This window comes from Salmo salar, chromosome ssa04, assembly GCF_905237065.1.
Source record: "Salmo salar chromosome ssa04, Ssal_v3.1, whole genome shotgun sequence".
Lineage (NCBI taxonomy): Eukaryota > Metazoa > Chordata > Actinopteri > Salmoniformes > Salmonidae > Salmo > Salmo salar.
In genome coordinates, this window is record NC_059445.1 from 2,408,544 (window position 1) to 2,436,330 (window position 27,787).

At 49.5% G+C, this 27,787-nt stretch overlaps 1 protein-coding gene across 1 annotated transcript in view; it reads left to right on the forward strand.

The window, feature by feature from the left end:
- LOC123742543 (extensin-like) overlaps positions 1-18,689 on the forward strand; it is a 179,908-nt gene extending 161,219 nt beyond the window's left edge. Inside the window, exon 2 of the mRNA XM_045717600.1 lies at positions 17,707-18,689. Within this exon, the coding sequence (XP_045573556.1) occupies positions 17,707-18,689 (983 nt within the window). The remainder of the gene's footprint in view (positions 1-17,706) is intronic.
- Positions 18,690-27,787: the final 9,098 nt, after the last annotated feature.

A 27,787-nucleotide genomic window follows, 5' to 3' on the forward strand; every position in this document is an offset into this window, starting at 1 on the left:
TCTATCTCTCCACCCCATCCCACCTTCCATCCCTCCCTCTATCCCTCCATCCCTCCCTCTATCCCTCCACCCCGTCCCACCTTCCATCCCTCCCTCTATCCCTCCATCCCTCCCTCTATCCCTCCACCCCGTCCCACCTTCCATCCCTCCCATCCCTCCCTCTATCCCTCCACCCCGTCCCACCTTCCATCCCCCCATCCCTCCCTCTATCCCTCCACCCCGTCCCACCTTCCATCCCCCATCCCTCCCTCTATCCCTCCACCCCGTCCCACCTTCCATCCCCCCATCCCTCCCTCTATCCCTCCACCCCGTCCCACCTTCCATCCCTCCATCCCTCCCTCTATCCCTCCACCCTGTCCCACCTTCCATCCCTCCATCCCTCCCTCTAGCCCTACACCCCGTCCCACCTTCCATCCCTCCCTCTATCCCTCCATCCCTCCCTCTATCCCTTCACCCTGTCTTACCATCCATCCCTTCATCCCTCCCTCTATCCCACCACCCAGTCCCATCTTCAATCCCTCCCTCCCTCCCTCTATCCCACCACCCCGTCCCACCTTCCATCCCTCCATCCCTCCCTCTATCCCACCACCCCGTCCCACCTCATCCCCTGTACTAGCTTTTCTAGACAGACAACAACATGACATTTAAAGTCAGTCCATTGGGATGTACAGTGTTATAGTAATTAAGTTAGTGAATGTACAGTACTGACCAGTGTCCAATTTTAACACCACACACACACACACACACACACACACACACACACACACACACACACACACACACACACACACACACACACACACACACACACACACACACACACACACACACTCCTCTCCTCATCACTCCTCTCCTCACCACTCCTCCTCTCCTTTCCTCTACTCTCCTCATCACTCCTCCTCTCCTCACCACTCCTCCTCTCCTCTCCTCACCACTCCTCATCTCCTCTCCTCATCACTCCTCTCCTCACCACTCCTCCTCTCCTTTCCTCTACTCTCCTCATCACTCCTCCTCTCCTCACCACTCCTCCTCTCCTCACCACTCCTCATCTCCTCTCCTCATCACTCCTCTCCTCACCACTCCTCCTCTCCTTTCCTCTACTCTCCTCATCACTCCTCCTCTCCTCACCATTCCTCCTCTCCTTTCCTCACCACTCCTCATCTCCTCTCCTCATCACTCCTCTCCTCTCCTCACCACTCCTCCTCTCCTCTCCTCACCACTCCTCCTCTCCTCTCCTCACCACTCCTCATCTCCTCTACTCACCACTCCTCCTCTCCTTTCCTCTACTCTCCTCATCACTCCTCTCCTCACCACTCCTCCTCTCCTCTCCTCTCCTCTCTCAGTCCTCCTCTCCTCTCCTCATCACTCCTCCTTTCCTCTCCTCTCTCAGTCCTCCTCTCCTCATCACTCCTCCTTTCCTCTCCTCTCTCAGTCCTCCTCTCCTCATCACTCCTCCTTTCCTCTACTCTCCTCATCACTCCTCTCCTCACCACTCCTCCTCTCCTCTCCTCTCCTCTCTCAGTCCTCCTCTCCTCTCCTCATCACTCCTCCTTTCCTCTCCTCTCTCAGTCCTCCTCTCCTCATCACTCCTCCTTTCCTCTCCTCTCTCAGTCCTCCTCTCCTCATCACTCCTCCTTTCCTCTCCTCTCCTCTCTCAGTCCTCCTCTCCTCATCACTCCTTCTCTCATCTCCTCTCTCACTCCTCCTCTCCTCACTCTAGCCATACCTTCTACTTAGTCGAGTTTCACTTAATCTCTCTCTACCCTCCGTGTCTCTCTCTCTACTCCCTCTCCACTCTCTCTCTCCTCTCTCTCTCCATCTATGTTTCTCTCTCTCTCTCTCTCTCTCTCTCTCTCTCTCTCTCTCTGAGTCAGTTACAAATTGAAGACTGGTGTTAAATCTTGGAGCAGAGAGAGAGAGAAAGAGAGAGAGACACTGCGAAATTAACAGAGAGAGAGGGAGAAAGGAAGAAAGAAAGAGAAAGAAAGAAAGAATGAGAGAGTTAGGAAGAGAGAGAGAGAGAGAGAGAGAGAGAGAGAGAGAGAGAGAGAGAGTAGGCCTTCATAGCAGCCAGGAGAGGGGAGCAGATGTCAATGACAGCAGCGTCTCATTGCAAACAGACAAAACCCTCCACCCACCACTGATCACACACACACACACACACACAGTGAATTAGTCTTTCTCATATTAGCCTGTTTTTGGCAGAGAGAGGAGCTGAGCTATCAGGAGAGCAATTTCTCTGTGTGTGTGTGTGCGTGCGTGCACGTGTGTGTGTGTGCGCGTGTGTGCGTAACACCACGTGCCAGATGGAGCCAAAACTAATGGGTGTGAGATCAATAGAGGGAGCAGGAAGCAGAGTGACCCAGGGTAGGGCTTCAGCTCCTGGGCTTGGCACACTACCACCACTGGGCCCTTCTGGTGTGCTCTGGCTGGGACAGCCACACTCTACCAGCTCTCACCGTCTCACGGCACAGTTAGATCTTCATCCATACTCCTCAAACTTCAAATGTCAAAGTTGTTTCAAGCCTCACATTCCTAAATGTTTAAGTTCAAGTTTAGGCATTACCTCAGCATTCTTAAGGGTAGGCATTACCTCAGCATTCTTAAGGGCAGGCATTACCTCAGCATTCTTAAGGGTAGGCATTACCTCAGCATTCTTAAGGGTAGGCATTACCTCAACATTCTTACGGGTAGGAATTACCTCAGCATTCTTAAGGGTAGGCATTAACTACAAATGTTTAAGGTAAAGGTTAATGTTCTGGGATAGGCTTATTAAAAAACAAAAACATCAGAAACGTTCTATAGCTTGATTTGAACATGCAGCCTTTTGAACCAGACAGCTGCTTACGCCCATCCACCATCCACCATCCCCGTTCTCATCCACCATCCACCATCCCCGTTCTCATCCACCATCCACCATCCCCGTTCTCATCCACCATCCACCATCCCCGTCCCCATCCACCATCCCCGTCCCCATCCACCATCCACCATCCCCGTCCCCATCCACCATCCCCGTCCCCATCCACCATCCACCATCCACCATCACCCATCCCCGTCCCCATCCACCATCCACCATCCTTCATCCCACATCCCCGTCCTCATCCACCATCCCCGTCCCCATCAACCATCCTTCATCCCACATCCCCGTTCCCATCCACCATCCCCGTCCTCATCCACCATCCCCGTCACCATCCACCTTCCACCATCCCCGTCCCCATCCACCATCCACCATCCACCATCCTACATCCCCGTCCCCATCCACCATCCACCATCCCACATCCCCGTTCCCATCCACCATCCACCATCCACCATCCCCGTCCTCATCCACTATCCACCATCCCCGTCCTCATCCACCATCCACCATCCCCGTCCCCATCCACCATCCCCGTCCCCATCCACCATCCACCGTCCCCATCCCCATCCACCATCCACCATCCCCGTCCCCATCCACCATCCCATCCCCATCCACCATCCCCGTCCCCATCCACCATCCCCGTCCCCATCCACCATCCCCGTCCCCATCAACCATCCCCGTCCCCATCCACCATCCACCATCCTCGTCCCCATCCACCATCCACCATCCTCGTCCCCATCCACCATCCACCATCCCCGTCCCCATCCACCATCCCCATCCACCATCCCACATCCCCGTCCCCATCCACCATCCACCATCCCCGTCCCCATCCACCATCGCCGTCCCCATCCATCATCCATCATCTCCGTCCCCATCCACCATCCCCGTACCCATCCACCATCCCCGTGCCCATCCACCATCCCCGTCCCCATCCCCGATCCACCATCCCCGTCACCATCCACCTTCCACCATCCCCGTCCCCATCCACCATCCACCATCCACCATCCCACATCCCCGTCCCCATCCACCATCCACCATCCCACATCCCCATTCCCATCCACCATCCACCATCCCCGTCCTCATCCACCATCCACCATCCCCGTCCTCATCCACCATCCACCATCCCCGTCCCCATCCACCATCCACCATCCCCGTCCCCATCCACCATCCACCGTCCCCATCCCCATCCACCATCCACCATCCCCGTCCCCATCCACCATCCCCGTCCCCATCCACCATCCCCGTCCCCATCCACCATCCCCGTCCCCATCCACCATCCACCATCCCCGTCCTCATCCACCATCCACCATCCCGTCCTCATCCACCATCCACCATCCCCGTCCCCATCCACCATCCACCATCCCCGTCCCCATCCACCATCCACCGTCCCCATCCCCATCCACCATCCACCATCCCCGTCCCCATCCACCATCCCCGTCCCCATCCACCATCCCCGTCCCCATCCACCATCCCCGTCCCCATCCACCATCCACCATCCTCGTCCACATCCACCATCCACCATCCCCGTCCCCATCCACCATCCCCATCCACCATCCCACATCCCCGTCCCCATCCACCATCCACCATCCCCGTACCCATCCACCATCCCCGTACCCATCCACCATCCCCGTCCCCATCCCCGATCCACCATCCCCGTCCCCATCCACCATCCACCATGCACCATCCACCATCCCCGTCCCCATCCACCATCCCCGTCTTCATCCCCGATCCATCATCCCCGTCACCATCCACCATCCCCGATCCACCATCCACCATCCACCATCCACCATCCCCGTCCCCATCCACCATCCCCATTCACCATCCACCATCCCCGTCCCCATCCACCATCCACCATCCCCGATCCACCATCCCCATCACCATCCACCATCCACCATCCCCGTCACCATCCACCATCCCCGTCCCCATCCACCATCCCCATCCACCATCCACCATCCCCGTCCCCATCCACCATCCACGTCCCCATCCACCATCCCACATCCCCATTCCCATCCACCATCCACCATCCACCATCCCCGTCCTCATCCACCATCCACCATCTCCGTCCTCATCCACCATCCACCATCCCCGTCCCCATCCACCATCCACCATCCCCGTCCCCATCCACCATCCACCGTCCCCATCCCCATCCACCATCCACCATCCCCGTCCCCATCCACCATCCCCGTCCCCATCCACCATCCCCGTCCCCATCCACCATCCCCGTCCCCATCAACCATCCCCGTCCCCATCCACCATCCACCATCCTCGTCCACATCCACCATCCACCATCCCCGTCCCCATCCACCATCCCCATCCACCATCCCACATCCCCGTCCCCATCCACCATCCACCATCCCCGTCCCCATCCACCATCGCCGTCCCCATCCATCATCCATCATCTCCGTCCCCATCCACCATCCCCGTACCCATCCACCATCCCCGTACCCATCCACCATCCCCGTCCCCATCCCCGATCCACCATCCCCGTCACCATCCACCTTCCACTATCCCCGTCCCCATCCACCATCCACCATCCACCATCCCCGTACCCATCCACCATCCCCGTCCCCATCCCCGATCCACCATCCCCGTCCCCATCCACCATCCACCATGCACCATCCACCATCCCCGTCCCCATCCACCATCCCCGTCTTCATCCCCGATCCATCATCCCCGTCACCATCCACCATCCCCGATCCACCATCCACCATCCACCATCCACCATCCCCGTCCCCATCCACCAACCCCATTCACCATCCACCATCCCCGTCCCCATCCACCATCCACCATCCCCGATCCACCATCCCCATCACCATCCACCATCCACCATCCCCGTCACCATCCACCATCCCCGTCCCCATCCACCATCCCCGTCTTCATCCCCGATCCATCATCCCCGTCACCATCCACCATCCCCGATCCACCATCCACCATCCACCATCCACCATCCCCGTCCCCATCCACCATCCCCATTCACCATCCACCATCCCCGTCCCCATCCACCATCCACCATCCCCGATCCACCATCCCCATCACCATCCACCATCCACCATCCCCGTCACCATCCACCATCCCCGTCCCCATCCACCATCCCCATCCACCATCCACCATCCCCGTCCCCATCCACCATCCCCGATCCATCATCCCCGTCACCATCCACCATCCACCATCCACCATCCACCTTCCCCGTCCATTATGCCTTAGCACAACCCAAACCTAATTAAAGGTAACAGCGCTCACTGTTTCCCCTAGTGGCCGGTTTACACGTCATCTCCCGATGTCCTCAGACATGGATGGATGTCGAGTATAGAATTATATCACGGGTGACCTGCCTAGCCACATGTCCCTATGGGTAAAAAAGTGCTCTTTATAGAGAATAGGGTACCATCCCTCCATCCCTTCATCCCTCCACCCTCCACCCCTCCACACCCCATCCCTCCACCCCTCCACCCCCATCCCTCCATCCCTCCATCCCTCCAGCCCTCCACCCCCTCCACCCCTCCAGCCCTCCACCCCCTCCACCCCTCCACCCCTTCACCTCTCCACCCATCCACCCCTCCACCCCTCCACACCCCATCCCTCCACCCCTCCACCCCATCCCTCCATCCCTCCATCCCTCCAGCCCTCCACCCCCTCCACCCCTCCAGCCCTCCGCCCCACCCCTCCATCCCTCCACCTCTCCACCTCTCCAACCTCCACCCCTCCACCTCTCCACCCTCCACCCCTCCATCCCCCATCCCTCCACCTCTCCAGCCCTTCACCCCATCCCTCCACCTCGCCATCCCTCCATCCCTCCACCCTTCCAGCCCTCCACCCCTCCACCTCTCCACCCCTCCACCCCTCCAACCATCCATCTCTCCACCCCTCCACCCCTCCACCCATCCACCTCTCCACCCCTCCATCTCTCCACCCATCCACCCCTCCATCTCTCCACCCCTCCATCCCTCAATACCTCCACCCATCCACCCCTCCAACCCTCCACCCCTCCATCCCTCCACCCCTCCATCCCTCCACACTCCAGAGAAGCAGTTAAATGAGACAAGAGAAGAGCATGAATACAGAGCAGTGGGTGGCTCGGTGGCTCACAATCTCATTCGTTTTTTGTTTTGTTTTGTTTTTTGTTTTGTTGTCATGCCAGATTGTCTGGGAGCACTAATTGTAGTGGCAAGAGAAAGCGGGTGTTGTGTGTGTGTGTGTGTGTGTGTGTGTGTGTGTGTGTGTGTGACAGAGCGAGCGTGACTGTGTCTTTATGTGTGTGTTTGCGTGACTTGGCCCATCTGGACATATTGATGTTTGGGGAAAGCATTGTTTAGTTTTTTGTTGACATTCCCCCCCCACACACACACACACACGCTTTCTCTTGCAGTACACAATGGTTAACATAGTATGTCCGTCAGAACCATGACTATGTGAATTATTTAACGCTGGCATTTTGGTGTTCCTATTCCTGTCCCAGCTGGGGTTCTGTATGTGTGTGTGTGCGTGAGTGTGTATTTGTGTGTGTGTGTTTATGTTTGTGTGTATATGTGTGTGTGTGTGTTTACGTTTGTGTGTATATGTGTGTGTGTGTGTTTATGTTTGTGTGTATATGTGTGTGTGTTTATGTTTGTGTGTATATGTGTGTGTGTGTGTTTATGTTTGTGTGTATATGTGTGTGTGTGTTTATGTTTGTGTGTATATGTGTGTGTGTGTTTATGTTTGTGTGTATATAAGTGTGTGTGTTTATGTTTGTGTGTTTGTTTGTGTGTATATATGTGTGTGTGTGCATGTGAGTGTTGTATTATTTGATGGTGTGTCCAGTGTAAACATACATTATTAATGCCAAGTAGAAGGGCAACGTTGTAACCAAACCTATGATTATCTCTTCACTCCACTGACTGTGTGTCTGTGTGTGTGTGTGTCTGTGTGTCTGTGTGTCTGTGTGTGTGTGTGTGTGTGTGTGTGTGTGTGTGTGTGTGTGTGTGTGCGTGCGTGTGTGTGTGTGTGTAACTCTTCTCCTCCTTAATTTCAATAACATTGTATTTATTGTATTCCTTTGTACAGAAATCAATGGTCTCCATGTTCCCTTGCATTCCTGTAGTACGTGCAGCATATCTACCTGTCTCACAAGGCCTCATTACCCAGTTTTCCCTCGACAGGAGTCATGTTAACCACTGTTCTCTATCCATTATTACGTTCCATCTCTCTGTCTACACCTCTAATGTACTCTTTCATTGCTTGCTTTTCTCTGTCCATCGCCGCAAAAGACATGAGAACGCTTTGTTCAAAGAGAGAGAGACAAAGGCAGACAGAGAGAGAGAGACCCAGAGACAGAGTGATGAGAGAGAAAGAGAGAGAGAGAGAGAGAGAGAGAGAGAGAGAGAGAGAGAGAGAGAGAGAGTGATGAGAGAGAAGAGAGAGAGAGAGAGAGAGAGAGAGAGAGAGAGTTAGCAGCTCTGGGCTAGGCAAACATACCATTATTTTGCTAATAAGACAATGTCAACACAGAGCAATACCTTAAACTCTACCATAACCCTCCAGTCGACTGCAGGGGAAGTGTTCTGTTGTATTACAAGAAAGCCAGATGCTGCTTCCCAAATGGCACCCTACTCCCTTTGTCGTGCACTACTTTAGACAGGGGCCCGTGGTGTTCTGTAGGATAGGGAACCAATTATGGCTGCAAACAAAGAGAGACAGAACATTGGCTTGATCCACAGACTCATTGCAATGTTGTAGCCTGTCCGTGTGTTTGCTGCTCAACAACATGATATGTTTCTAGTGAGAAAACACAGTGGAAATGTACGGCTACGGCTAGCTCAGTGTTTCTCAATCCAAGTCCTGGGGACCTAAAGGAGTCCCCTTGTTTTTACTCTGTACACTAACACACCTGATTAAAGGAATCAACTTGAAGTTGAATCAGGTGTGTTAGAGCCAGAGTAAAAACAAGGGACTAAGAGGTCTGGACTAAGAGGTCTGAATCTGGATCTGGATCCTCTATCCTATAGCTTTGGATTGTTGTTTTTCTATATCCTACCATTTTCAACATAATGGATTGGATTGGATGACAGTCTGTAGTAGAAAGTAAAGGGATGTCTATATAGAGCATTATGGGGTGTCTCCATAGAGAATTATGGGATGTCTCTATAGAGCATTATGGGATGTCTCTATAAAGTATTATGGGATGACTCTATAGAGCATTATGGGATGTCTCTATAGAGCATTATGGGATGTCTCTATAAAGTATTATGGGATGACTCTATAGAGCGTTATGGGATGTCTCTATATAGCATTATGGGATGTCTCTATAGAGCATTATGGGATGTCTCAACAGAGCATTATGGGATGTCTCTATAGAGCATTATGGGATGTCTCTATAAAGTATTATGGGATGACTCTATAGAGCGTTATGGGATGTCTCTATATAGCATTATGGGATGTCTCTATAGATTATTATTGGATGTCTCTATAGAGTATTATTGGATGTCTCTATAGAGTATTATTGGATGTCTCTATATAGCATTATGGGATGTCTCTACAGAGTATTATTGGATGTCTCTATATAGCATTATGGGATGACTCTATAGAGCATTATGGGATGTTTCTATAGAGTATTATGGGATGTCTCTATAGAGTATTATGGGATGTCTCTACAGAGTATTATTGGATGTCTCTATATAGCATTATGGGATGTCTCTATAGAGTATTATTGGATGTCTCTATATAGCATTATGGGATGTCTCTATAGAGCATTATGGGATGTCTCTATATAGCATTATGGGATGTCTCTATAGAGTATTATTGGATGTCTCTATATAGCATTATGGGATGCCTCAATAGAGCATTATGGGATGCCTCAATAGAGCATTATGGGATGTCTCTATATATAGCTTTATTATAGGGTGCAATTTGGGACACATTAGTGCCCTGTATAGGAGTTAGGGCCCATTAGTGCCCTGTATAGGAGTTAGGGTCCATTAGTGCCCTGTATAGGAGTTAGGGTCCATTAGTCCCCTGTATAGGAGTTAGGGTCCATTAGTGCCCTGTATAGGAGTTAGGGTCCATTTGGGACAGAACCTCTGTCTACAGTACACTCTTAGAGTGTCGTTATAATGCATGACCACTGGAAAGATATGCTAGTAAGCATGTTATAGCTGTTTCAGCATTATCATATAGCACCCACCTCGAGCCAACCAGATCACATCAACAAATCGTTGCACACACACAACTGCAAGCACACATTCACACATACTGTACACACACACACACACACACACACACACACACACACACACACACACACACACACACACACACACACACACACACACACACACACACACACACACACACACACACACACTTTGGGTGTGTCAGCAGAAACAGGCCTACGACAGACAGGAGACATCTGTAGCTAGCAGCCTAAGTCGCACCATCTGACACACACACACACACACACACACACACACACACACACACACACACACACACACACACACACACACACACACACACACACACACACACACACACACACACACACACACACACACACACACATCCTTAGAGAGCCATTTAAATGAATCTGCCCAGCTGAAATGGAAAGCTGTTACTGCACAAATGTGAATACCAATCTGTTTTACACAGCAGGACCATGGCGGAGTGTGTGTGTGTGTGTGTGTGTGTGTCAGTAGGACACAGAGAGAATGAATGTGGTTCAGTCAGATCAGGGAAATGATGTACTGAACAGCTGAACATGAAAACATGAAGATTCTGCAGATATGATCAGTATGAAATAAAACTGTGAAGGACCTCGGCGTTACTCTGGACCCTGATCTCTCTTTTGAAGAACATATCAAGACTGTTTCAAGGACAGCTTTTTTCCATCTACATAACATGGCAAAAATCAGAAATGTTCTGTCCAAAAATGATGCAGAAAAATTAATCCATGCTTTTGTTACTTCTAGGTTAAAGTACTGCAATGCTCTACTTTCCGGCTACCCGGATAAAGCACAAAATAAACTTCAGTTAGTGCTAAATACGGCTGCTAGAATCCTGACTAGAACCATTTGATCATATTACTCCAGTGCTAGCCTCCCTACACTGGCTTCCTGTTAAGGCAAGGGCTGATTTCAAGGTTTTACTGCTAACCTACAAAGCTCCTACCTATCTTTCCGATTTGGTCCTGCCGTACATACCTACACGTACACTACGGTCACAAGACGCGGGCCTCCTAATTGTCCCTAGAATTTCTAAGCAAACAGCTGGAGGCAGGGCTTTCTCCTATAGAGCTCAATTTTTATGGAATGGTCTGCCTACCCATGTGAGAGACGCAGACTCGATCTCAACCTTTAAGTCTTTACTGAAGACACATCTCTTCAGTAGGTCATATGATTGAGTGTAGTCTGGCCCAGGAGTGTGAAGGTGAACGGAAAGGCACTGGAGCAATGAACCGCCCTTGCTGTCTCTGCCTGGCCGGCTCCCCTCTCTCCACTGGGATTCTCTGCCTCTAACCCTGTTACAGGGGCTGAGACACTGGCTTACTGGTACTCTTCCATGCCGTCCCTAGGAGGGGTGCATCACTTGAGTGGGTTGAGTCACTGACGTGGTCCTCCTGTCTGGGTTGGCGCCGTGGCGGAGATCTTTGTGGGCTATACTCGGCCTTGTCTCAGGATGGCAAGATGGTGGTTGAAGATATCCCTCTAGTGGTGTGGGGGCTGTGCTTTGGCAAAGTGGATGGGGTTCTATCCTGCCTGTTTGGCCCTGTCCGGGGGTGTCATCGGATGGGGCCACAGTGTCTCCTGACCCCTCCTGTCTCAGCCTCCAGTATTTATGCTGCAGTAGTTTATGTGTCGGGGGGCTAGGGTCAGTATTTTATATCTGGAGTATTTCTCCTCTCTTATCCGGTGTCCTGTGTGAATTTAAGTATGCTCTCTCTAATTCTCTCTCTCTCTTTCTTTCTTTCTTTCTTTCTCTCGGAGGACCTGAGCCCTAGGACCATGCCTCAGGACTACCTGGCATGATGACTCCTTGTTGTCCCCAGTCCACCTGGCCGTGTTGCTGCTCCAGTTTCAACGGTTCTGCCTGCGGCTATGGAACCCTGACCTGTTCACTGTGATTACTATTATTTGACCATGCTGGTCATTTATGAACATTTGAACATCTTGGCCATGTACTGTTATAATCTCCACCTGGCACAGCCAGAAGAGGACTGGCCACCCCTCAGCCTGGTTCCTCTCTAGGTTTCTTCCTAGGTTTTGGCCTTTCTAGGGAGTTTTTCCTAGCCACCGTGCTTCTACACCTGCATTGCTTGCTGTTTGGGGTTTTAGGCTGGGTTTCTGTACAGCACTTTGATATATCAGCTGATGAAAGAAGGGCTATATAAATACATTTGATTTGATTTGGTGGAGAATGGAAGATGATTTGTGACGGATTTGGATATCAGCTAGCGGGTTACAATAGTAAGAAAGGGATTGTTTCAAGTATTCAAAATTCCTAGCCCTGCAGTCAGTGTCTTCAATCACAACCCTTTACCTTCACCGTCCTACTATCAGCCTTTAAATATAAATCTATTCTATACCTTCACCGTCCTACTATCAGCCTTTAACTATAAATATATTCTATACCTTCACCGTCCTACTATCAGCCATTAAACATAAATCTATTCTATACCTTCACCGTCCTACTATCAGCCTTTAACTATAATTCTATTCTATACCTTCACCGTCCTACTATCAGCCTTTAACTATAATTCTATTCTATACCTTCACCGTCCTACTATCAGCCTTTAACTATAAATCTATTCTATACCTTCACCATCCTACTATCAGCCTTTAAGAATAAACCTACCTATCTCAACCTACATGTCACATGACCATCCCAGACTGATCTATAGACATGTAGCCACAGGCCTCTAACCTGACAGCCCAGCTCATCTTAACTAGACCTGACTAACCTGACAGCCCAGCTCATCTTAACTAGACCTGACTAACCTGACAGCCCAGCTCATCTTAACTACAGACCTGACTCTAACCTGACAGCCCAGCTCATCTTAACTAGACCTGACTAACCTGACAGCCCAGCTCATCTTAACTACAGACCTGACTCTAACCTGACAGCCCAGCTCATCTTAACTAGACCTGACTAACCTGACAGCCCAGCTCATCTTAACTACAGACCTGACTCTAACCTGACAGCCCAGCTCATCTTAACTACAGACCTGACTAACCTGACAGCCCAGCTCATCTTAACTACAGACCTGACTAACCTGACAGCCCAGCTCATCTTAACTACAGACCTGACTCTAACCTGACAGCCCAGCTCATCTTAACTACAGACCTGACTAACCTGACAGCCCAGCTCATCTTAACTACAGACCTGACTCTAACCTGACAGCCCAGCTCATCTTAACTGGAGACCTGACTCTAACCTGACAGCCCAGCTCATCTTAACTACAGACCTGACTAACCTGACAGCCCAGCTCATCTTAACTAGACCTGACTAACCTGACAGCCCAGCTCATCTTCACTACAGACCTGACTCTAACCTGACAGCCCAGCTCATCTTAACTAGACCTGACTAACCTGACAGCCCAGCTCATCTTAACTACAGACCTGACTAACCTGACAGCCCAGCTCATCTTAACGAGAGACCTGACTAACCTGACAGCCCAGCTCATCTCATCATAAACGTTTTCAGTCACATATCCACTCTTGCTGTACAGATTTGACATTTCTAAGTAACATTTTGAATTGAATAAGATTGAGCTTTTGAAACTTCAGAGCTGTAACAATTTGACACTTTGGCTTTGGTTAAAGACAAGTAGTGGTGCAGTGGTCTAAAGCACTGCATCTCAGTGCTAGAGGCATCACTACAGACCCTGGTTTGATCCCGGGCTGTATCACAACCGGCCGTGATCGGGAGTCCCATAGGGCTACGCACAATTAGCCCAGCGTCCTCTGGGTTAGGGGAGGGTTTGACCGTCATTGCAAAATAAGAATTTGTTCTTAACTGACTTGCCAAGTTAAATAAAAGTTTAATTTAAAAAAATGAAGTACAAATGCATAGAAGTATTCATCACTCCTGCTCGAGAGTCTACACTGATGCAAAATAACGTAATCAGCTCACTTCTTCTCTGACTAACCCTCATTGGCTATTGCTGATCACCGCTGTCATTGCACATCTCACCGTACAAGAGTGTTGCAGATTTTGTGCCAATAAAATTGAATTTTTGAAAATATTGGGACATCTGGGAAAGCTGAAAGAAGGAGATCGGTAACCCTGACACTGAGTTTCTGATCCTCTCACGTCAAACAAACTTCGGCTGTGCGCCCCGAGAAGGAAACGACTTCGGGATTTTGTCTCCGTTCTTCAAAACTTGTCTGGGACAGCAACATCTGGGCTAAAATCTTGTAGTGTACACTAACCTGACAGCCCAGCTCATCTTAACGAGAGAGACCGTCTAATCCACATGTGTTCTCCAGCAGGGCTCTAAACTGACATGACAGTGTCTCGTTCCCTTGCTATTTACATACCTCTCTGGAGCTCTTCTGCTCATGTGGACACTGACACACACTGACATGGACGTGAAATAATTCATACACACACACACACACACACACACACACACACACACACACACACACACACACACACACACACACACACACACACACACACACACACACACACACACACACACACACACACACACACACACACCGGAGACATGACATATAAGAGATGTGAACGGTGTTAAATGTTTAACTGCTCAGCCTTCAGGGGTCTCTTTCATATTTCATAGCAACGATAGACCACACGGGCTGGTGTGTGTGTGTCTATGTGTGTTTGTGAAGGGGGGAGTTGTTGGTTTTGGCTGAGGCACCCACTGTGGGACCTATGCCAGGGTTGTGAGGAGGGGGATGGAGGGATGCAAGAGTGAAAGGGCATTTTGCTTCAGTGCCCAAAAAGATGTCAATTATTCAATAGAAACACCACAGTGCCACATCACCTTCTCCCAGATATTACTTTTCTTCTCAAACTGAAGGTTCATTTTCTTTTCTTTTCCACCCCTCCATCCCTCCATCCCTCCATCCTTCCATCCCTCCATCCCTCCATCCCTCCATCCTTCCATCCCTCCACCCCTCCATCCCTCCATCCTTCCATCCCTCCATCCCTCCATCCCTCCATCCTTCCATCCCTCCATCCTTCCATCCCTCCATCCTTCCATCCCTCCACCCCTCCACCCCTCCATCCTTCCATCCCTCCACCCCTCCATCCCTCCATCCTTCCATCCCTCCATCCTTCCATCCCTCCATCCCTCCATCCCTCCATCCTTCCATCCCTCCACCCCTCCATCCCTCCATCCTTCCATCCCTCCATCCCTCCACCCCTCCACCCATCTACCTCTCCACCCCTCCACCTCTTTTCATCCGTTATTCCTACCAGTTGTTCAATAATGGATTCAATGAGAGCAGTAATTAAGGTGGTTATGTCACAAATTGCACCCTATTCCTTACATAGTGCCCTACTTTTGACTAGAGCCCTGTGGCCCTAGTGCCCTACTTTTGACAAGATCTCTATGGCAAGTTGAGGTAGGCAAGTTGAGAACAAGTTCTCATTTACAATTGCAACCTGGCCAAGATAAAGCAAGCAGTTCGACAACATACAACAACACAGAGTTACATATGGAGTAAAACAAACATACAGTAGAAAAATAAGTCTATATACAATGTGAGCAAATGAGGTGAGATAAGGGAGGTAAAGGCAAAAAAAGGCCATGGTGGCAAAGTAAATACAATATAGCAAGTAAAACACTGGAATGGTAGATTTGTAGTAGAAGAAAGTGCAAAGTAGAAATAGAAATAATGGGGTGCAACGGAGCAAAATAAATAAATAAATAAATAAATAAATACAGTAGGGGAAGAGGTAGTAGTTTGGGCTAAATTATAGATGGGCTATGTACAGGTGCAGTGATCTGTGAGCTGCTCTGACAGCTGGTGCTTAAAGCTAGTGAGGGAGATAAGTGTTTCTAGTTTCAGAGATTTTTGTAGTTCGTTCCAGTCATTGGCAGCAGAGAACTGGAAGGAGAGACGACCAAAGGAGGAGTTGGCTTTAGGGGTGACCAGAGAGATATACCTGCTGGAGCGCGTGCTACAGGTGGGTGCTGCTATAGTGACCAGTGAGCGGAGATAAGGGGGGACTTTACCTAGCAGGGTCTTGTAGATGACCTGGAGCCAGTGGGTTTGGCGACGATTATGAAGCGAGGGCCAGCCAACGAGAGCGTACTGGTCGCAGTGGTGGGTAGTATATGGGGCTTTGGTGACAAAACGGATGGCACTGTGATAGACTGCATCCAGTTTGTTGAGTAGGGTATTGGAGGCTATTTTGTAAATGACATCGCCGAAGTCGAGGATCGGTAGGATGGTCAGTTTTACGAGGGTATGTTTGGCAGCATGAGTGAAGGATGCTTTGTTGCAAAATAGGAAGCCAATTCTAGATTTAACTTTGGATTGGAGATGTTTGATGTGAGTCTGGAAGGAGAGTTTACAGTCTAACCAGACACCTAGGTATTTGTAGTTGAAAACATATTCTAAGTCAGAACCGTCCAGAGTAGCTTTCCTTTCAGCGCCAGCGTTGTCTGTTAGCCTGACTGCTCTCCTTTCCTTTCAGCGTCAGCGTTGAGTCTGTTAGCCTGACTGCTCTCCTTTCCTTTCAGCGTCAGCGTTGAGTCTGTTAGCCTGACTGCTCTCCTTTCCTTTCAGCGTCAGCGTTGAGTCTGTTAGCCTGACTGCTCTCCTTTCCTTTCAGCATCAGCGTTGAGTCTGTTAGCCTGACTGCTCTCCTTTCCTTTCAGCGCCAGCGTTGAGTCTGTTAGCCTGACTGCTCTCCTTTCCTTTCAGCGTCAGCGTTGAGTCTGTTAGCCTGACTGCTCTCCTTTCCTTTCAGCGTCAGCGTTGAGTCTGTTAGCCTGACTGCTCTCCTTTCCTTTCAGCATCAGTGTTGAGTCTGTTAGCCTGACTGCTCTCCTTTCCTTTCAGCGTCAGCGTTGAGTCTGTTAGCCTGACTGCTCTCCTTTCCTTTCAGCGTCAGCGTTGAGTCTGTTAGCCTGACTGCTCTCCTTTCCTTTCAGCGTCAGCGTTGAGTCTGTTAGCCTGACTGCTCTCCTTTCCTTTCAGCGTCAGCGTTGAGTCTGTTAGCCTTACTGGTAACACATGCTAGGTGTCCATGTCATTCTGAGCATCTTGCCAACATCTCATCCTCTGAGTGTGTTTGTCTGTGTGTGTTACATCTCATCCTCTGAGTGTCCTCTGTGTGTGTGTGTGTGTGTGTGTGTGTGTGTGTGTGTGTGTGTGTGTGTGTGTGTGTGTGTGTGTGTGTGTGTGTGTACCCTTCATTGAATCATTCACATTCAATCATACAGTCTACTGCCCAGGATGACATCTGTCACTGGCACATGTTTTGACAGTGACTGTATGCGTTGGCATGAACACATTATCGTTGGCAGGGACATTCCAGCTGGCACTGACTTGACATGTAGGACACAGACCTAAAACAGATAGTGTAGAGAGAGGACAAGATGTAACACACACACACATAAGTACACACATACACAGTCAAGCACACACACCATTAGACTGCATGGTTGACTTTGAACGACTCTGTAACTGTTGATTGGTTGTACAGATGAATCATTGCAAGGGGCTCAGAAGGGATTTGCATCACTGTTGTGCAGTGGTCAAAGACACATGAATATTTCACCATCTGAAGTAGAGTTTAGTTACTCCGCTTGTCTTCACTCATAACTGGGACGTCTACCTAACAGTTGTGACACGGAAAAACACTGAGAGGTAATTAAGAAACTCTCAAAACGCAAGACAACTACTGCCCCCTCCCCACACCACCCTACTGCCCCACCCTACTACCCCTCCCCTCACCACCCTACTGCCCCACACTACTGCCCCCTCCCCACACCACCCTATTGCCCCTCCCCACACCACCCTACTGCCCCTCCCTACACCACCCTATTGCCCCTCCCCACACCACCCTACTGCCCCTCCCTACTGCCCCTCCCCACACCAGCCTACTGCCCCTCCCCCACCACCCTACTGCCCCTCCCTACTACCCTCTCCCCACACCACCCTACTGCCCTCCCCACACCACCCTATTGCCCCTCCCCACACCACCCTACTGCCCCTCCCTACTGCCCCTCCCCACACCACCCTACTGCCCCCTCCCCTCACCACCCTACTGCCCCTCCCCACACCACCCTACTGCCCCACCCCATACCACCCTACTGCCCCTCCCCACACCACCCTACTGCCCCTCCCCACACCACCCTAATGCCCCTTCCCAACACCACCCTACTGCCCCTCCCCACACCATCCTAATGCCCCTTCCCAACACCACCCTACTGCCCCCTACCCACACCACCCTACTGCCCCTCCCCACACCACCCTACTGCCCCACCCTACTGCCCCTCCCCACACCCCCCTACTGCCCCTCCCTACTGCCCCTCCCCACACCAGTCTACTGCCCCTCCCCACACCACCCTACTGCCCCTCCCTACTACCCTCTCCCCACACCACCCTACTGCCCTCCCCACACCACCCTATTGCCCCTCCCCACACCACCCTACTGCCCCTCCCTACTGCCCCTCCCCACACCACCCTACTGCCCCACCCCACACCACCCTACTGCCCCTTCCCACACCACCCTACTGCCCCCTCCCCTCACCACCCTACTGCCCCTCCCCACACCACCCTACTGCCCCTCCCCACACCACCCTACTGCCCCTCCCCACACCACCCTAATGCCCCTTCCCAACACCACCCTACTGCCCCTCCCCACACCACCCTAATGCCCCTTCCCAACACCACCCTACTGCCCCTCCCCACACCACCCTAATGCCCCTTCCCAACACCACCCTACTGCCCCCTACCCACACCACCCGACTGCACCTCCCCACACCACCCTACTGCCCCACCCTACTGCCCATCCCCACACCCCCATACTGCCCCTCCCTACTGCCCCTCCCCACACCACACATACTGCCCCTCCCCACACCACCCTGCTACCCTCTCCCCACACCACCCTACTGCCCCTCCCCTCCCCACACCACCCTACTGCCCCACCCCACACCATCCTACTACCCCTCCCCACACCTACTGCCCCCTCCCCACACCACCCTAATGCCCTCCCCACACCACCCTACTGCCCCCTTCCCACACCACCCTACTGCCCCTCCCCACACCACTCTACTGCCCCTCCCCACACCACACTACTGCCCCTCCCCACACCTATTGCCCCTCCCCACACCACCCTACTCCCTACAGCCAATCCACACACCATCCTGCTACTCCCCCCTCCACACACCACCCTACTCCACTATAAAAGCTGTGATTTGAGCATGGACATAAGTGAGTCCTCTGTAAATATGAATTAATATGTTCTTCTGTAAATATTTAACATCACTTAAACTCCCAGACTCCCGCTGTGCCGCTCCCTGGAGACTGGTGGAAGAAGGAGAGTAAGTAGGGGTGGAACAAAAGTGTCTGGAGACTGGTGGAAGGAGGAGAGAATGGAGTGGCGGAACAAAAGTGTCTGGAGACTGGTGGAAGGAGGAGAGAAGGTAGGGGTGGAACAAAAGTGTCTGGAGACTGGTGGAAGGAGGAGAGAATGGAGGGGCGGGAAAAAAGTGTCTGGAGACTGGTGGAAGGAGGAGAGAATGGAGTGGCGGAACAAAAGTGTCTGGAGACTGGTGGAAGGAGGAGAGAATGGAGTGGCGGAACAAAAGTGTCTGGAGACTGGTGGAAGGAGGAGAGAATGGAGGGGCGGGAAAAAAGTGTCTGGAGACTGGTGGAAGGAGGAGAGAATGGAGTGGCGGAACAAAAGTGTCTGGAGACTGGTGGAAGGAGGAGAGAATGGAGTGGCGGAACAAAAGTGTCTGGAGACTGGTGGAAAGAGGAGAGAATGGAGGGGCGGGAAAAAAGTGTCTGGAGACTGGTGGAAGGAGGAGAGAAGGGAGGGGTGGAACAGAAGGGGAACGTCGGGCGGAGTCCCAAGGAAAAAGCTTTGGATTAAGCCGAGATTCAATTAACTTAAAGCCAGAGCGTCTGGAGTGCCTAGGGAGTGTGTGTGTGTGTGTGTCGAGGGAAATCATTGTGAGTGAATAAACACATCAGTCTAGACGTCTCTATGCTCCTGATTCGGTAAACAACGGAGAAGGTAAAGAACTCGCAAAGAAAAAAGCTCTGAATTTTCTAAAAAAAGTCCCCCGTTGGGAAATTTGGTGATGAGCTTTGGGGCGAGATGTGATTTTGAACGTCGTTCACGGGTCGAGGCCTTTCTCTCCTCCTCTCTCTTTCCTCCCATCCCTCATTATTTGATAATGTTAATTAAGGGGAGAAGAGAGGGAAGCGAGGGAGAGAGGGAAGCGAGAGGAGAGAGAGAGAGAGAGAGAGAGAGAGAGAGAGAGAGAGAGAGAGAGAGAGAGAGAGAGAGAGAGAGAGAGAGAGAGAGAGAGAGAGAGAGAGAGAGAGAGAACAGGTTGGGGTTGACAGAAAGAAAGTTAAGTGGATTTCAGAGTGATTGCTTGATTATTCATGAGTCATTTTCAGTGTTTTTCTCTCACTACGCTCTTATAAGCCTTGTATATTATACAGACCTTCATGTTAGTCTGATTGTAGTTTTGTCTTGGGGTGTAGTAACATACTGTATGTAATCTTATCTCAACTTATGAGTTTTGCTGCTGAAACAATGCTAGAATACGATAAGGGCATTTTACATTTTGAGATCACATTAAAATTTTGAGATCACATTTAAATTTTCTGATCACATTTACATTTTGAGAGATCACATTTATATCTCAAATGTACATCTTCGTATTCAAATTGATATGCAAGCAGACACAAAATGAACTAGAGACGTGATTGCCTGTCATGATTGCTGTAAATCAGAGACTTGCTGAAACATAATGTGACATTTACTGATCATTCTGATATATGGGGAAGGAAGGCAAGATGAAACCCTTCTGAAATATACATGTATTCTCCCGTAACACACCAAACCCCAAAACACAGTGGCTGCGTTTACACTGGCATCCCTATTCTGATATATTTTCCATTAATTGTTCTTTTGACCAATCGCATCAGATCTTTTTAGATCTGATTAGACAAAAGACCGATTAGTGAAGAAAATGAAATGATCAGAATGGGTCTGCCTGTGTAAACACAGCCATGGTGTTTTGGGGTTTGGTGTGTCTGTGTCATGGTGAAAGCTTAGGGGTAGATTTACTCCTCCCTAATGCCTAGTACGAAGGGCAATCTCTGAGGTCTCATTGTACACGTCTCCTTAATGCCTAGGATATGTACCTGTTGGTGTCTCCTTAATGCCTAGGATATGTACCTGTTGGTGTCTCCTTAATGCCTAGGATATGTACCTGTTGGTGTCTCCTTAATGCCTAGGATATGTACCTGTTGGTGTCTCCTTAATGCCTAGGATATGTACCTGTTGGTGTCTCCTTAATGCCTAGGATATGTACCTGTTGGTGTCTCCTTAATGCCTAGGATATGTACCTGTTGGTGTCTCCTTAATGCCTAGGTTATGTACCTGTTGGTGTCTCCTTAATGCCTAGGATAGGTACCTGTTGGTGTCTCCTTAATGCCTAGGATATGTACCTGTTGGTGTCTCCTTAATGCCTAGGATATGTACCTGTTGGTGTGTTTGTAGCTGATGTGGGGAGGGACGAGCATGTGTGTGTGTGTGTGTGTGTGTGTGTGTGTGTGTGTGTGTGTGTGTGTGTGTGTGTGTGTGTGTGTGTGTGTGTGTGTGTGTAGATCGTTAGGGTCATCCACAGGTTAACACCAACAGGAAGATGTGACTCTGGGCACAGTAAGCCAGTTAGAGGTTCTACAGGACAGCTTTTAATCTCATTCCCTTATTAACCCCTACTTCACTTCCTCCTTTCCTCCTTCCTCTCCTCCTTCCCTCGTCTGAAACATCACTTCATACCCCATGACCCCCCTATTCCAGAGGAAGCAAGCATCAACAGCATTCCCTGATTGACTTCATCATAATGACAGGGGATGTGTTTACCTCTTATAGCAGTAGTTGTAGATGGGGCGAAGTACAGGTTCATTGTGTCAGCTGACAGGAAACACACAGATGTCCCACTTCGTTGTGTCAGCTGACAAGAAACACACGTATGTCCCATTTCGTGGACAAGCCTACAAGATATCCTTTGTCCATTCCCTGGTTTTGTAAACACACATACCTACAATGTTCCTGGTGTAATTGTGTTCTCTTCTCTGTTACGGCCTGTGATGAATCCCTCTGTGATGAATCCCTCTGTGATGAATCCCCCTGTGATGAATCCCTCTGTGATGAATCCCTCTGTGACGAATCCCCCTGTGACGAATCCCTCTGTGACGAATCCCCCTGTGATGAATCCCCCTGTGATGAATCCCTCTGTGATGAATCCCCCTGTGATGAATCCCCCTGTGATGAATCCCTCTGTGATGAATCCCTCTGTGATGAATCCCCCTGTGATGAATCCCTCTGTGATGAATCCCTCTGTGACGAATCCCCCTGTGATGAATCCCCCTGTGATGAATCCCTCTGTGATGAATCCCCCTGTGATGAATCCCCCTGTGATGAATCCCTCTGTGATGAATCCCCCTGTGATGAATCCCTCTGTGATGAATCCCTCTGTAATGGATCCCCCTGTGATGGATCCCTCTGTGATGAATCCCTCTGTGATGAATCCCCCTGTGATGAATCCCCCTGTGATGAATCCCCCTGTGATGAATCCCCCTGTGATGAATCCCTCTGTGATGAATCCCCCAGTGATGAATCCCTCTGTGATGAATCCCTCTGTGATGAATCCCCCTGTGATGAATCCCCCAGTGATGAATCCCTCTGTGATGAATCCCTCTGTGATGAATCCCTCTGTGATGAATCCCTGTCCTAACATATAGCCTGTGTTTTGTACGTCTCTCTGTCATTGCTCAACACTTGTATGCAGTTGGTCCAACTGATAAGTATTCCAGTTTCCCTCCAGGCACCACCGACAACTCAGCAAGAACAGAAATAAAACAACACGCAGGGCTAGTCGTCAATGCCATACTATTCACTATATAGTACAATACTTCTGACCAGGGCCCATAGCGATCTGGTCAAAAGTAGTGCACTATATAGGGAATAGGGTGCCATGTTGGGATTCACTCAGAAATAAAGAGAAAACATCTCCTCCGAGGTATTCAGTTGAAGTGGAACTCCAAAACATCCTATTGCTCCTGACACTGTTTTGGTCGTGTTGAAAAGATCCCCTCATCTCTAAAATCAATACTTCGTTTTTCATCTGTCCTCAGGCCTATTGTGTGTTGTAAGGGTGGTTAACCAAAGGCCACATCTCTTTAATGTGTGTGTGTGTGTGTGTGTGTGTGTGTGTGTGTGTGTGTGTGCGTGCGTGCGTGCGTGCACGTGTGTGTGTGTGTGTGTGTGTGTGTGTGTGAGGGGTCAACTTGAAAACATTAAAGTCAATCCTGTTGCAGATCTATCCAGGCTACATCTCAAATGCCACCCTGTTCCCTAGTGCACTTATTTTGACCATGGCCCATAGGGGATTAGTGCACTATATAGGGAATAGGGTGCATTTGAGACTTTACCCCATGTCCTTTACCAGGAGATTTGTGTAGTGTTTTGATGATGAGAAAATCGCCAGACATCAATGGTGTTTGGAGTGGAGTGGGTAGCCTATCAACATCAATTGGATGTGGTATTGGTATTGACTTCTTCTTAGTCTCTTCAAGCAAGGCTTTAAGCTCTCACAAGCTTGTTTTCTTCCCTCCTTCTCACATCATCAATCTTCCCTCTGATGTCAAACAGAGTTCACGAGGAAATATCATTAACTAGAATGTGTCCATCCAAAATGGCACCCTATTCAATACATAATAGTAGTGCACTACTTTGACCAGAACCCTATGGGATACACTAGGGCTGCCCCTGGTCAAAAGTAAAGCACAATGAAGGGAATAAGCAGCCATTTGCAACCCAGATAAAGGCTTGTTGTCTTCTTTCTTTGGTGTAATTAGCCGTCAGTCATCAACGCTCTCCCCTCTCATCTACTGAAGACTCTACAACATTATGAACATTCTCCCCTCTAATCTACTGAAGACTCTAGAACATTATGAACACTCTCCCCTCTCATCTACTGAATACTCTAGAACATTATGAACACTCTGCCCTCTCATCTACTGAATACTCTAGAACATTATGAACACTCTCCCCTCTCATCTACTGAAGACTCTAGAACATTATGAACACTCTCCCCTCTCATCTACTGAAGACTCTAGAACATTATGAACACTCTCCCCTCTCATCTACTGAAGACTCTAGAACATTATGAACACTCTCCCCTCTCATCTACTGAAGACTCTAGAACATTATGAACACTCTCCCCTCTCATCTCCTGAATACTCTAGAACATTATCAACACACCCCTCTCACTACTGAAGACTCTAGAACATTATGAACACTCTCCCCTCTCATCTACTGAAGACTATAGAACATTATGAACACTCTCCCCTCTCATCTACTGAAGACTCTAGAACATTATGAACACTCTCCCCTCTCATCTACTGAATACTCTAAAACATTATGAACATTCTCCCCTCTAATCTACTGAAGACTCAAAAACATTATGAACACTCTCCCCTCTCATCTACTGAAGACTCTAGAACATTATGAACACTCTCCCCTCTCATCTACTGAAGACTCTAGAACATTATCAACACACCCCTCTCATCTACTGAATACTCTAAAACATTATGAACACTCTCTTCTACTGAAGACTCTAGAACATTATGAACACACTCTCATCTACTGAAGACTCTAGAACATTATGAACACTCTCTTCTACTGAAGACTCTAGAACATTATGAACACTCTCCCCTCTCATCTACTGAAGACTCTAGAACATTATCAACACACCCCTCTCATCTACTGAAGACTCTAGAACATTATGAACACTCTCCCCTCTCATCTACTGAATACTCTAAAACATTATGAACACTCTCTTCTACTGAAGACTCTAGAACATTATGAACACTCTCATCTACTGAAGACTCTAGAACATTATGAACACTCTCTTCTACTGAAGACTCTAGAACATTATGAACACTCTCATCCACTGAAGACCATAGAAGAGAACATTACAGGGTTTCCATCATTGCATCCTTCACTAATGATACAGCCCAGCCACATAGAAACCCTGGAATCGCAATGCTCTGAATAAATCTCTGCCTACACGGCTTGACACACACACACACACACACACACACACACACACACACACACACACACACACACACACACACACACACACACACACACACACACACACACACACACACACAGCTGGACACATTCCAGAATCTTCTTCTTCTCTGCATTCTAAATGACTCTGTGATATTCTGAGGCTGCTGCGTTTCTTCATTGATTGGCTGAAGATAAATATCAATCGTTGTCTTCCTTTCCAGTTGGCAGCAGAGTGTGTGTGTGTGTGTGTGTGTGTGTGTGTGTGTGTGTGTGTGTGTGTGTGTGTGTGTGTGTGTGTGTGTGTGTGTGTGTGTGTGTGTGTGTGTGTGTGTGAAAAGAGTCAAGGAGAGTTCAGGGTGTTTTGTATGTCTCTCATCGTCTCTCCGTATCCCTCGGCGACCTGGTCGATAGAGCCATTGGCCAGGCCGTCACCTCTGACATCATCATTATGCGACAGACGTGCAGCTTGGGTTTCTCTGAGCACAGGGTCCAGAACTAGCAATTAGGTGTTATTTTACTTAATAATATTATTTCTTTTAAAAATTGTACGTATACATATTGTTTTATGTTTTCACTTACATTCTTTATGAATCATTCATTCGATGGAAGGATATTGCCTGCTTGTATTTCGATAAAGATTCATCATATTTTGAATGTATTTTCTCCATGCCTTTATACAACATATGTCTGATTCATTTATGCAAATGTATTTTCCCAACGTTTCTTTGTAGTATGGGTGGAGTTGGTCTCTGATACCTTTATCCAACATAAAGAGCTGGCTGTGGTGTAGTTATGGTGACAGTAAAGATAACATCTGCACTTTAAATCAGCTAACCTCCTCACTGCTAAACACATTCCCCCTATTGTGGTGATTCAGTTAGCCAGCGCCCCTCGTATGGTCATGGACTCTCTCTCTCACACACACACACACACACACACACACACACACACACACACACACACACACACACACACACACACACACACACACACACACACACACACACACACACACACACACACACACACACACACACACACACACACACACACAGACAGACAGACAGACACACACACACACACACAGTACCAGGATCCTATTGACAGGCACTCTCTTTGAAAGTCATCCAAAATAAAGACAGTTTGGGTTTCACCAAAAACACAGAGAGAGAGAGGGAGGAAAAGAGATAGAGATGGAGAGAGAGAAAGCATGCAGGTTTGTTGTTTGTGTGTGTGTGTGTGTGTGTGTGTGTGTGTGTGTGTGTGTGTGTGTGTGTGTGTGTGTGTGTGTGTGTGTGTGTGTGTGTGTGTGTGTGTAGACATCAGTGTGTGATTTGTGTCCTGGTTTATTGGGTTGATTCTCGGTGCGACCCTGATTCAACCCAGCTATGATAGCTAGTGACAGAGAGGAGATGTATGGGCTGGCTTGTCCAAACATGGATTAACTCTGGCCTTTCATATAGACTCAGTCAATACCACTTACCCTTACGCACACACACAAGCACAACAGAAGCAGGCACACACACACACACAGACACGAAGATGGATGGGCACAGTAGTGAAGTTTAGGGTTGCACTGATGACTTTTGGGCGGGGGGGACGAGGGGGAGGAGGGAAAGCGGGAGGGGTGAAGGAGTCTATAATGGTACAGAAAGACTAGAGAGAGGAGTAAAATGAGTGATGAAGAAGGAAGAGGGAGGGATGAGAGGAAAACAAAAAGATAGATTTGGAAGAGGAAGAGAAGAAGGGAGTGGTGTGGGAAGGAGAGAACAAAGGGAGGGGGAAGGGAAGGAGAGAAGGAATGGAGGAAGGGAGGGGTGAGGGAAGGAGAGTATGAAGGGAGGGAGGGAGGCAAGGAGATAAGGAAGGGAGGAAGGGAGGAGGAAGGGAAGGAGAGAAGCAAGGGGAAGGGAGGGGTGAAGTATGGAGAGAAGGAGAGAAGGAAGGGGGGAAGGCAGGGGTGAAGGAAGGAGAGATGGAAGGGTGGAAAAAGGGAGAGAGCTGGATGGAAGAAGAGTCCCAAAAGGACAGTGGGATGAAGAGGGAGAAAAGTAGAGAGAAGGAGTATTCTGCAGGGGGCTTGTTATTTCTACTGGGATTGATCACCTCTGACACCCTGGACATAGTATCTATGAAGTCTGCTAGCCTGAAGAACACACACATACAGGTGGTCCCCCGGCTACAGATGCCCGTACTACGGTGGAGTGTGGGGATCAATCAAGTGAACACACACGAACAACATTCTGTCCCTCTGCCAGGGTTTGGCTGCAAGGCAGAAGTTAACACTGTGGAGAGAGAGAGAGAGAGATGCTACCCACTCTCCTGGACCACTGCCCAGACCTGGGAACCATAGAGGAGCTGTCACACACACATATACACACGTACACGCACACACACACACAAACATACACACACACACGTACATGCATGGACTTAGACTGCAAAATGACGGGTGTGGGATGAACCTCTCTCCCTTTGTCTCTCTCTGTTTTTGGAAGACTGCCAATACCAGCTCTCCCACACTGCCTTGCCCCACTCATTTCATCAGTTAATAACTGAAATCCAAGCCGTCTGTGTGTGTGTGTGTGTGTGTACGTCCATATGTGTATGTGCGTTGGTGTCCATGTGTACATGAGTGTG